The 12,748-nt window shown below is 37.7% G+C and overlaps 1 protein-coding gene and 2 non-coding genes across 3 annotated transcripts in view; all 3 read right to left on the bottom strand.

Annotated features, from left to right (window-relative positions):
* Positions 1-12,748, bottom strand: part of Eif3a (eukaryotic translation initiation factor 3 subunit A) — a 35,594-nt gene that overhangs the window by 9,432 nt on the left and 13,414 nt on the right. Inside the window, exons 8-19 of the mRNA XM_033761388.1 lie at positions 12,122-12,293; positions 10,427-10,531; positions 9,966-10,064; positions 8,483-8,599; positions 8,053-8,238; positions 6,900-7,247; positions 6,142-6,246; positions 5,942-6,055; positions 4,724-4,846; positions 3,909-4,062; positions 3,183-3,367; positions 468-556 (exon numbers count right to left, since the gene is read on the bottom strand). Coding sequence (XP_033617279.1) covers positions 468-556; positions 3,183-3,367; positions 3,909-4,062; positions 4,724-4,846; positions 5,942-6,055; positions 6,142-6,246; positions 6,900-7,247; positions 8,053-8,238; positions 8,483-8,599; positions 9,966-10,064; positions 10,427-10,531; positions 12,122-12,293 — 1,797 coding nt within the window. The remainder of the gene's footprint in view (positions 1-467; positions 557-3,182; positions 3,368-3,908; positions 4,063-4,723; positions 4,847-5,941; positions 6,056-6,141; positions 6,247-6,899; positions 7,248-8,052; positions 8,239-8,482; positions 8,600-9,965; positions 10,065-10,426; positions 10,532-12,121; positions 12,294-12,748) is intronic.
* Positions 8,902-9,028, bottom strand: LOC117285349. Its single transcript, XR_004516348.1, has one exon. It is a non-coding gene; the product is annotated as a small nucleolar RNA SNORA19 (small nucleolar RNA).
* On the bottom strand, positions 10,197-10,324 carry LOC117285350. Its single transcript, XR_004516349.1, has one exon. It is a non-coding gene; the product is annotated as a small nucleolar RNA SNORA19 (small nucleolar RNA).

Here is a 12,748-nt window from a genome sequence, read left to right as displayed (position 1 = left end):
TTAAAAAAAAAAAAAAAAAAAAAAAGCTACTCAATTCATTCTTTCCCAAGAACATGCTGGCCAACTGCTCAATCTTTTACAACAATCTACCTAAACACACAATATGGAAATTAAAGCCTGAATTCTTGCCTACCAGCAGTTCTTATTTTAAAGGATGATTCAACATCCTTTAACAAATCTAGACAAAAAATCTTCTGGGACTGTTCATTCTTACCATCTGAAGTGTTAGGCTGGGCAACAAAAAAACGGGGAGGTGAAGCACATATTAAGGTATTTAGGTCACTTATCAATAATATTGAAGTAAATTATATATGTCCAGTAATAGTTAAAGACATACATACAATTAATTCTTCATGGCTCTCCTTTCTCCATCACTACAAAAATCAACCAGATTTTTAAAAACCACTGATATGATATTTCCAAGATCTATGAGCAGGGGTGCTATGTATTTCTACAACTCTGCTTACTTCTCTGGCGGGCCCCTCCTCCACTCAGAATCAGCTTCAGGTCCTTTTCTCCAGGTGCCTTCTGAATCTCTATCTCCCCAACGAGAGTCCTGCACCAGGAAAGAGAACAAGTGACAATGGTTTATTATTACAACCACTAGTGTTAACATTTTCAAACTTAAAAGCGTATCTAATACAGTGAAACTAGTATTCTCATATGTTGTAGACAGCTTTATAAACAAGTAAAATACCTACTAAGCACAAAAAATGGTAGAATAAATGAAATGTCTAAAGAAATGGTTATATATACAATATTTCTTCAAAGAATTGTGCTGTCATTAAAAACTATGGGAAGAGCCAGTAAGGTGCCATACACCTATAATCTCAGCACCTTAGAGGCCAAGGCTGGATGATCACCACAGGTTCAAGGCCAGTCTGAACTACACATAAGCATGACCCTGTCTCAAAAAACTAAGGAAAAAAATTGGAAATATCAAAGACACGCAACATCCTTGTAGTGAAAATGCAAATCTGGTCTCCCCTCTTACACATGAATATAATAACGTTACTCAGAAACACCTTCTGATGCAACCTTACTGCTCCACCAAAGATAACCATAGGCCATAATCAAACATGAGTAACTCTGCAAGATTATTTTAAAGCAAGACCTGGTAGTGAGGTGGACATTTATTAAAAACAAACAAACAAAAAAAATCCACAAAGCTTGAGAATGACCTGCAATCAAAAGTCTTTATGAGTAAGAGGAACTTTAAGTGTCTTAGTAGTGAAATTCTCTAACAAGAGCCACAGATGAGAAGCAGAGGACAAGCAAGGCCAGATAAGAAGTCTATCCCCTGCCATCACATCCAGCTACTAGGCTATGTCTCAAGATGGAGGTTGTCCTAAGAAACTTTCTCAAGTAGACCATGAGAGAAAATATGAACTAACAGTCAATGTAACTTCATGCCAATACCACAGAGGAACATCTATATCCAGAAGACCATGCTTCTCCCACCCCTCACACTCACCTGGTCAGTAATATTAACAAAGAATTCGATTGTTTTAGGAGACAGTACAAATGTTAGAACCTCACGTGAGGTTTTTAAAGGATACTGTAATAGCCATAACAGGAATGATCCTGAAGAATTAACATTTCCAAAATTTTTTAAGGTCAGGAGATCAGAATGGGCCCTGCTGGTAAAATATAAACTAAATCAAACTCAAAACCTGCCATTCCCGGTACAAAAAAAAAAAAAAAAAAAAAAAAAAAAGATGGCCAGGGTAAAACATTAGATGTAATGAAGAAGACTTAGACAAAAACAGAAAAAGGAAGATTATCTCCTTAAATTTTGTCTTGTGGTGCCACCATCTGCCTCACAAGCTTAAGGTCCCAAGTTCGATCCCTAGCACCCAAAAAGAAAACAAACAAATTCTGTCTTCTGTAAAAAAACTAAATACTAAGGGCAAAAGATTAAAAAGGGAGGGAAGGAGGGTGAGAGCATATACAGTAAGTCCAAACATAGTATTAGTGAATTTATTAAATTCCTTCTATTGTAAAGATACTGAAACTTCTAGACGTTTCCAGAGAATAAAAATTTCCACATCAAGAACCCTCTCCTCCATGACAATGTATACAAAGGGAGATCAAGCAAAGATCTCCACATTTCTGAGACGATGATTTTAAACTGTGACAAATCCTTCTGAGGCACCCACAAAGACACTCTGGAAAGAACTGAGATACACAAAACAAATTAACTGAAAAGAGGAAAACATGACACAGAGCAAACATATTTGGGTCTAAATGTTTGCAAACATGGCTATAAAACTCAAAGCAAGCTTGGGAGGGGAGACACATGAAATAAAATAAACTTAAAAAAAAAAAAAAAACTTGGGCTAGCAATTTAGCTCAGTGATGTCGCCACCTGCCTCACAAGCACAAGGACTAGAGTTCGGTTCCTGGTACCAAAAAAAAAATGTCCTGTGTATGGGCCAGGGATTTAGCTCAGTGGTTCTGCCTTCTGCCTTACAAGCAGAAGGTCACAAATTCGATTCCCCGGTAACAAAAAAAAAAAAAAAAAGTCCTGTGTAGAGAAATGTGTAATGATCCTGGGACAAAAATTCCCAGCCTGTTGTCATCCTAACACTCAAGAAAAAGAGGGAGGAAGATCACCGAGAGTTTGAGAGGTCAGCCCGAACTACATAGTTCAGGTCTAGCCTAAACTACAAAGCGAGATCCTGTCTTAAACAAACAAAAAAAGACATCTGTAAAGCCAGGAAAGATTCCACATTGTGAAAAAAATCAATCGGATCATGATGTAGAGGAATTTGGGGAAGGAGGAGGGTTATGTATGATTGTGGAGACTAAGGAAACCAGGAAGTGATGGAAACATCTGAAATAAAGCAGTAACATAGGGACAAAGAGAAAGGCAAACTCAAAGTCCTGTGATTATGTGGGTAGCAAATCATCAGTGAGTACAGGAATTCAAGAGCTATAAGATAACAATATAAAACTCAAGTGCATATTAGAAATAATGACCTCCATCATCTAGGAACGTGGTCAACCTGAAGGCTGTTATAAGCTTGGGTGGGCTGGGAATCTGCACTGGCAATGTGCTCCTGGGTGGGATTTACAGGTTGGCCCACCAACCAGCCAGTGTCACCTTCTAAGCAGTAGTTAAGCAACTAGCCAGCAAACATGGAGCTCATTAAGATACACATAATTATTTCTATACTCACCTTTCTAGACAGTGGATCATCACCAAGTCTCCTTTCTTCCTCTCTACGGCGCTCTCTTTCTTCAATTTCCAACTCTCTTTGGCGTTTTTTCCTTTCTACTTCCTCTAGTTTTTTGACCCGCTCCTGATATTCTCGAAGCTCTTCTTCACGTTTTGCTCGCTCAGCTCGTTCTCTCTCTTCCCGCTCTGTAAAATGCGTTTGATTACTAAGTGTGCCACATCGGCAACTTTCCCCTGGTGCTAGGCCTACTTTTCTGGTACTCAATAAGAACCATAGAGTAGAGGTAAATTTTAAGAATTTTAAAATAGTTACTAAATAGATTAAGAATTTTTAAATAGTTAGCATCATAGAATATACTAAGAAAACAAGTTTGCCACTCAGCAACAGTTTTGTTATCAATCAGGCTAGAATTCCTCCCTCCAATCCTGCACAGCTGGGATTCGACATGAGACCACTTGACAACCTTCATCTGCCAAGCATTCCTCAATAAATGCTAATATATACACAGACTACAGTAATAAAAACATCTGCATCGATTTTTAAAATACCAAACATATGAAAACAAGTTCACAGATGCAGTATCTTCACATTTAACAAACCAGTTCAAAGAATCCAGTTAACTGCAATGCTAAGAGGACAATGATCTGGGATTCTTGTATTTGCTAAAACTGCTAGCATGAACTGAACTGCTTTACCCTTCCTCCCAACTTGGGTCCATACAGTCACCTTTTATCATTTGTTCTTCTGCCCTCCTCTGCTCCTCCTCTTCTTTTTCTCTATAGTAAGTTATTCTGCGTTCTTCTTTACGTTGCCTCTTACGTTCCTCCAAGCGATTGTGCCTTTCTTCTGCTAATCTTTCTTCAAACTGCTTAAGTTTTTCCTGCCATCATCACCAAAAACATAAAAATTACTCAAAAGACACAAATTAGGGGTAAAGACTCACAAATCTCTTGGATCCACAGAAATAACCCTCCAATTTAAAAAATCAGAATTTCCAAATGAATGAGTATGCCAAATTTTTTTAAATGTAGCTTGTCAGAGCCAGGTGAAGTGATATACACTGCTCAGGAGGCTGAGGCAGGAGGATGGCAAGTTCGTACCCAGCCAGGGGAACACAGCAAGACCCTGTCTCAAAATAAAAAAGAGAGTCGAGATAGTATTCTTTGGGTTCAATCCCCAGTACCTGGGAGTAAAGGGGAGACATTTAGATTGTTGATATTATCTAAACTCAGTGGGTCTGTCTTTATAAGAAAGTAATTAGAATTTAACACAAATATACATGTGTCTAGTTTTTTCACTTCAGAATTAAACAGCAAACAAAAGCTCATACCAAAGGAGACTAAGCCAAGCAACTGTCACCTTTAGAAAAATTTATCAATTGGTCTACTATATTGCTTATAAAGTATTTCCCCAAAAATTCCATTAAAATACGACTAATTAGACATGTAAGCCAAGACAAAACACACCAATATATTAAAAGAGGGATTACTTAAGGTAAAACTAAAAAGCTCACAAACTTTCTCTAAAACCAGTAAGTTCACCTCATATACAGACTGCCGGGCGGCTTTGAGTCGCATCACAAATAAATCTCTGTCTTCAAGCATTCGTGACATTCGATTCTTATGTTCAAGAGCCTTTTCCCGTTCTAGCTGCATAGTGGTAATCTGCAAGTATATAATACACAGTTAAATTTCAAAGAGTTTCTTGTTGATTATCCCCAATTTACTAGCAGATATTCTTTAAAAATTAGAAGATACTTTCCCACATTCCATCTTGCCATACCACAGGAGGTTCCCTACGATGACAGACACAAGAGACAATATGGTAGTTCTGGGGCATCTATAACATATACATTTTATTTAGTCCCATGAGTGACACCTGAAATACTTTCCCACAGGTGTTTGCTCTCTTGCTGGGTTTTTTTGTTTTCTTTTGTTTTTTGAGAGAGGGTCTCACTACATAGTTGGGACTCACCTGAACTCACTATGTAGCCCAGGCTCGTCTCAAACTCACAGCGATCCTCCTGCCTTGGCCTCCCGAGTGCTGGGATTACAGGCATGCGCCACCACGTCCAGCTTGCTGGGGTTTTTTTGTTTTTTTTTTTTTTTTAATGAGAATCAGTTCACTCCGTTTTACTACATAGCTGGCCACTATAAACATTTGCAAACCCTGTTTTTGTACCAGAAGATAAAAACTGTACAGACCAAATCCCCAGCACAAAAAGAAATTATATAAACCAACAAACTCCAGAGTGAGCTATCTAGTCACAGCAACCATCACAACATTTATAGGAAATCAGGAACAATAAATCTAGAGACAAAAAGTAGATAGATTAGTGGCTGCCTAGGGCTAAAGTGGTAGGACGGAAATGGAGACTAGGCGGTACTGCTAAATTAAGATTGTCGGGATTGCTGCACGATTCTGTCAATCAAGAAGAAACTATGAATTATACATTTATTCCATACAATTAATCCATTTAAAATGTATTTTTAAAATAAGCTTTCTAGTTGTGCTTTGTGTTATATTTAATTTCTATTGTGAAAATTTCTATCTTTCCACCAATCTGTTAGTAAGCAGCTATTAAAACATCATTTTTGGCAATCAATTTTGAAACTCTGGTTTCACTAATAGTAAATAATTTAATCCAGTTTACAGTCAAAAGTACATTTAAATTAAAAACTTACTGAATGTAACTGTACTGTATCCCTAAAATGTACCAATAAACTCAAAGCTAAAAAATAAATAAATTTAAAACTTACTCTTTCTTCTTCTTGTTGTTCCCACAGATCCATATCTTTAATTCTCTGTTCCTCATAAGCACTCTTTATCAAAGGAATTTCTTCTAAACGTTTAGCTCTTTCAAAATAGTCAATCTGAATGACATAACATATGGCACTTTTAAAAAAGATATCTTTTAACTCATCTTTTATGCTAAAAGTTCACTGATCCTTTCATTTACCTTCTTTTCCTGATTCTTTAAGCGTTCTTGAAGTTCCTTCTTTTCTTTCTCTAGTTGTTCAACTTGTTTAGCCATGATGAAATCTGGATCTAATTCTTCAAGGTCCTGGAAGGAAATACAAATACATCCTTGTTAGTAATATACCGAACAGTGAACAGAGATCACTGCTGTCTAGAATCAATCCTAAATTAAGTGTTTGATAACTGTTTCTTCTGGGGTGTGTTCTTTCGGTGCCAATTAGGAAATATAAAGCTACTGTACGACACCTGGGGTTTTTTTTTGGTTTTTGTTTTGTTTTGTTTTGAGACAGGGTCTATGTACCTGAGGTTGACCTCAAACTCACAGCAATTCTGTCTCAGCTGTCCAAGTGCTGGGAGTACAGATAGCCCTGAGCCACCACACCCAGCTTAATAGCCTTAGTTCTAGTTCTCACTTGTCCAGTCCACATCTACTTAAATTCTACCACTATGATGAAAATTAGTGGTTAAAAGCTAAATACAGAGCAACTAAAACCGAATGCTTATAGACTGAGTCAAAAGACTATATTCTAGGCCGGGCATGGTGGCGGCACACCTATAATCCCAGTACTCAGGAGGCTGAGGAAGGAGGATCGATGTGAATTTGAGACCAGCCTGGGCTACATAGTGAGTTCCAGGTCAATCTCAACTACATAGTGAGACCCTGTCTCAAACCCCCCATCCCTCAAAAAAAGACTATGTTCTAAAGAGACTTGGATAAAACAGTTCTATGCTACATACCTCAATATCAATATCTTTGAATGCTTTCGCACCCAGCTCTGTTTTCTTGATTTGCTCCAAACGCTCACGTACAGTTTTCTTTTTGATTTGCTCATGTTCCTGTAAGATCCGCTCCTTCTCTCTCTCCTTTGCCTCCTGGCGTAACCTCTCTTCTTCAGCCTTCCGTACTTTCTGGAGTTCAGCTTCCCTCTGCTCCAATTCTTCTTTCTCACGCTGAATATTCAGGCTTTCAAGTCGCTCCTTCCTTTCCTCAATTGTCTGACGGCGAGCCAGGATACGCTGATGCTCTTTTCGTGAATTTTTAAGATACGCAGTAACTGCCAACTGATGCTGTTCTTCTTTCTCTTGCTTCAAAAATAAAAGCATTTTAAAACATAACTGAAAGCAATATACAATGGTATTAGACATCAAAGGCATTACAAAATAATTCTAATGCACTACCCTTCAGTGTATTTGCATTTTGTAACAAAAAAACAGTATTACCTAATCTTTTCTAGCAATGTAGCACCACTTGTCTTTCAATAGCAATGACAGTTAAAAGAACCAACTTCACCTGCTGAGCCAACATCTCTGCACCAAATCAGCGGTAAGCGCTCAAGATAAGGAAGAATATTAACAGCCAAACAATAATGTAAGCAAGAAGAAAAAGCCCATTCATAATATATCACTATTCTAAGGGGCATGATGTGTGCAGTGTGTGGTTTTATACAATTATCACCCACTGTTACATTGCCTGTGTTGTGTACTATTTTGTGCCACAGAAAAAAAATTCAGTGATCTGAGTATCTCCTAAACGTACTTCATAAACTGACAAAATGACCTAGTACAAGTCTCCCTTCTCTCAGCTATCATCCCATGCTGTTTTGTGAAAGACATGGTATAGCAGTCCCTCAAAACCTGTGAACCAATGGAAAGAGGAACGGTGGGGTGATAAAAGTGGAAAATAGAAGAAAAAATGGAAGCAAAGCTTTTGTGTATAGGGAGGGAAAGGAGGGAAGGGAGAGGAGAACGGGAAGAAAGGAAGCAGTGGGATATATCATGCAAATCCCCTATGATGAGTGTCACCGTTACGTATAGGTAAGATGTGCAAATCAATGTTGTGCTTCAAAAAAAAGAACAACTTCTGTGAACCGTTCCCCCTGAAGATGCCTACCAGTATGTGAGCTGGCTTGATGACTTCAAGTGCTTTTGCAAGAACTGAAGACATGGCTGTCAGCTGATTTCTTATCTGTTCTGATGGCATGCTCTGCAGGTGAGGACCAATTGGGGCATCTTCTCGAGTAGCATAATTCAAGTCAGATCCAAAACTCAAGGTCCGAGAAGTATGGTCGATACGAACCTTTTAAAACAGTACCAAGCAGTTAAATCTATGTGTTAACATTGTCTTTCTACAAATGGCTCGATTAAAACAATTTCAACTGAATTTCAGAGAGAAATGGAAAGAATGTTAAGTACCAAAGCTATGAATGAGAATAAGTGAAATTTAAAAAGATGCCACAGTAACAAAAGCAGAGACACAAAAGCAGCTGGTCATTCTAGTTCTCAAATGCCCACCTCAATATCCCCTCCCTTACAGTATATACCTGCAGGTCGCAGTGCCTGGCTGCATCTACTATGGCCCGTTCCAGTTGGAAAGCATCAACAAAAGGAACCAGAGAAGTCAAACGAGAAAATTCAATGCTCTGATAAATCTGTGCCACCTGCATAAAAAACACAAGGTTAATAATAATAGCTGCCTTTTATTTAGGACTTGGTATGCAGAATCTCATGACAGCCCTGGGAAATTTTACAAATTGTTCAAAGGAGAAGAAAAAAGTAAAGTTCAGATGAGTTATCTTAACAGGACACTGCTGATGCTGAAATCAATTAATTCCAAATTCTATGCTATGAACCATCACGTTATACTATTCACTTCTGAAATCATAGTTTTGTAAAATAAAATAAAATGTATTTGTAGATAAACACACGCTGCTAATCTAATCTTTAAACACTTCATAAAATTTTTTGTCTGAAGGACTGGCAGCATTACTATTTATACTTATTCTGCTAATTAACCTTCAACTATTTGTATAGCACATAAGAAATAACACTGCTCACATAGACAAAAGAGAGGTCAGTGAAATGTCCATAGATTTAAGTGAACAAACAATAAAACCCCCCACTCCCCAAGTAGAGCAAAAATAGAAGCACCAAAGCCATGACAAACCATAACTTTCAAATTTACTCAAAGATGAAATATTAAGATACTAATACCTAGCGGTAGCAGAGGATAAGACTGTCTCATTCATTACTGGTGGAAATCTATTAATCAAGTCTTTTGAAGTAACTAAAGCTTTAATTAATGTAAACTGCATAACTAATTCCACTTCTTATGCTATAGAAAGTCCCACTACACTGCACACCGTGATGCAAGCTATTCAAATGCTGTAGTGGTACTTTCTAACAGAGGTAAAAAACTAGAAACCAGGTTTTCATTAATAAAGTCTGCATAAACACACTATGCCAGTGATAGGAAACCTACAGCACATGTGTCGCAGCAGGCTGTTTGTATCGTTAAAAGCTTTACAAAGGTTCACCATCACTGCACTACACCTTTTGACTATGAAAAACCACTGTCAGAGGCCACGATCTAGCTCAGTGGCACTGCATCTGCCTCACAAGTGCAAGGTCCTGAGTTTGATCCCCGTACCAAAAAAAAAAAAAAAAAAAAAAAAAAGTAAATGACAAAAACCATTGTCAGTACTGAAAGGAATAAAGTAGCCCACATCATTAACAAGGAAAACACACCAAGATAATATTCAGCAAAAAAAGAAAAAAGCAATTACATATAATTCTGTTTTTTAAATGAGAATACTAATTTGGACAGGAGTAGAATTTGGGGAGGCTTTCATTCAGCAGTTCTGTATCTATTCAGCTTTTAATTTTGTGATCAAAATATAGAGGGCCAATGGGGAAGGAAGGAAGGAAGGAAGGAAGGAAGGAAGGAAGGAAGGAAGGAAGGAAGGAAGGACAAAAAACAACAAGTTATGCTCCAGTTTCTTCAGAAACATTCATATGTATCTTTACCTGCTGCAGGAGGCGGAGTATGGTGTTGTTCTGCAGCTGTGGCACATACTGCTGTAACTCTGGTTCCTTTTCAGGTTGTTCCCTAACCCAACTTAGAACCTATAAAATCCATTAAATTGAGAATGAATACTATGTAACAGACCTAAAACATCTGAAATTCCTTCCATTTTTTTTTTAACATAAAAAAACACACAGGCAAGGTAATTAAAAATTTATCACAAAGCTATTAATTCTTGTCTGAAGGTGACTGACAGCGATGGCTAAATCAGTCATGCTGCTAATTTACCTTCAAAGGTTGTCTAGCACATCAGAAATATCTTTTCTCTTGATATAAAGAAAAAAGACAATGAAATGTGCACTGTTCCAAACATACGGGACAATACCTCTGTTGACAGATACAACCCAAAATTGCAATGACAGCCACACAGTGACACTACCAAAACTTAAAGACAACAGCTTACCTTTGTGACTCTCTCACAGAGTTTTAGAGGGTTAAATTCTACTTCCAACCAGTTATAAAGGTCTTTCACTTCTGGAACAACATACTGTAGCACATTAAATCTAACCTACATTAAGCACAAAAAAAAGATCAAATTACTGAAGGAAAATGTACAACTATGATAAATTAAGTATAAACTGAAAATAAACTGAGTATGAAGTACAGGACTAGAAACCTGAAAAATGAGTATAAGGCTGCCTATCCCCAATCCCCTTTAAATTTACCAGAACACAATCCAAACTATTTACTGTTGAATTTTTTTGTCCCACATTATGCATCAACCTACAGTGAAAAGCTCCCAAGAACTTAAGTAAAATTAACACACTATTTGCAAACATTAAGTACTGTGACCAACCCAGACTATCTTATTACCAATAGCTTACAAATCATTTACTTCTATGCCAATCATCAAACAACAGAACAGCACTGTTCTTATTAGGCCCAAATAGAGAAAACTCAAATATTCATCAACAGGACAGTGTTTTGTTCATTTAATCTTTGATCCTCCCTATCCTCAGGTTCCACACGTACAGTCAATCAACTACAGATGAAAAGTATATTTAAGGAAAAAACTCACATCTATACATGTACTTTTTTTGCCTATCAACAATAAAGTATAACTATCTGGACAGTACTTATTTTATCAGATATTTTAAGTAATCCAAAAATTATTTAATATTTACAGGAAGTCAAGTGCAGTGCAAATCCCATGCCATTTTAGTTAAGGGACTTGCCCGTCTCTGGATTTTGGTACCTGTAAGTGACCTGAAATCAGTCCCCAAACAAGGGATGACTGACCATAGCATACACCAGTGTGAACAGTCTTGATGACTTCAAGTGCTTTTGCAAGCACTGAAGACACAGCTGTCAGCTGCTTTCTTATCTGTTCTGAAGCATGCTCCATGTCAGGTAGTAGCTTATGCACCAGTTACAAAGTCATTTCACTGCATGACTGTTAAGAACCACTGCTTTAATAATATAAAATGAAAAGTTTGAGAGAAAAAGTTGGTAATACCATAGGTGTGCAGAATTGAGTCTTAACTTCTCTGTTGGCTTCATCTTTATCTCTCACATGTATGTCTACTTGATTAGTTTCCTACAACACCCTAAAACACAGTTAAGTCCCGGGCTTATGAACATTTGAGTTGCGAACTTTCACAAGTATACTGTGTAAGACTGATTTTGTTGGCATACAAACAAATCCAACTTACAAACAATTCTCTCAGAATGGAACTTTTGTTTTTTTGTTTGTTTTTTTTTTTTTTTCTTGGTACCAGGGATTGAACTTGGGCCCTTGCGCTTGCAAGGCAGGCCACCGAACCACTGAGCTAAATCCCCGGCCCCTGGAACTTGTTCTTAAATCAGGGACTTACTGTAATCCATGGTCCTTCTTGCCTAGTGTTACTTTTCCTCAATCTGAGTGTCCATCTGTACCAGTCCACATCCTAATACATCAAAGGTCCCACCAATTTAACTCCAGATCACACTGGACAGAACTGACTCAAATGAACAAAGTGCTTGTTTATAACATGGTTATCCCTGTTCATGCATCAGAACTGCCTGACAATGAATCAGAATTCCCAGTATTTAATCCTGAATTATTAAACCTTTCCAAAGTTTTCTGTCCAAAGCTATAAATGCTTAAACTTCTACTAACCATATCATTGATAAGGCCAATTCGTGTCGGTGGGGCTTGAAGACCTAGAAGCGTTGCAAGGCGACGTTGTTTTTCAACTATAATGCCATCCATATCCAGAAGTCGAGCAATATCTGTACGTTCAGGGGTAATAGGGATGGACAGAGTAGCCAAAAGGACTCTAGTAGACATTCTGTAGTGAACAAAGTTAACTCTATTAAGTCTGTAGATGTTGCCTGGTAAGCAGAAAAGTACTAATATTTCCCTTTAATCATCTTCATGCTATGCCACCGCCAGAACATGTACCACACTATGGCTAACTATGTGTTATTCCATCACAGCATGGGATTAGTTAGAAGAAAAATTAGGCTTTTGGTAGAATTAGTTATCTAACAGAAGACGGCTCCTGAAGACCAAAAATGTCCAAAAAAAGCCATGTCAGGAGACAGTTTTGGAAATCACAACTAGGGGGAACTGTTATTTGGCTAATGGGTACAGGAACATCCTAAGATGCCCAGGGCAGTGCTCCACAACAATTACCCACCCCAGCCAGGGATTTGGCTCAGTGGTTCCACCGCCTGTCTCACAGAGGCAAGGTCCCGAGTTTGATCCTCCATACAAAAAAAAAAAAAAAAAAAAAAAAAAAAA

Source organism: Fukomys damarensis, unplaced genomic scaffold (assembly GCF_012274545.1).
Source record: "Fukomys damarensis isolate Sample0158 unplaced genomic scaffold, DMR_v1.0_HiC HiC_scaffold_8, whole genome shotgun sequence".
NCBI lineage: Eukaryota > Metazoa > Chordata > Mammalia > Rodentia > Bathyergidae > Fukomys > Fukomys damarensis.
The sequence above is the reverse complement of the archived record's forward strand: the minus strand, read 5'-3'. Positions and strand labels throughout refer to the sequence as shown.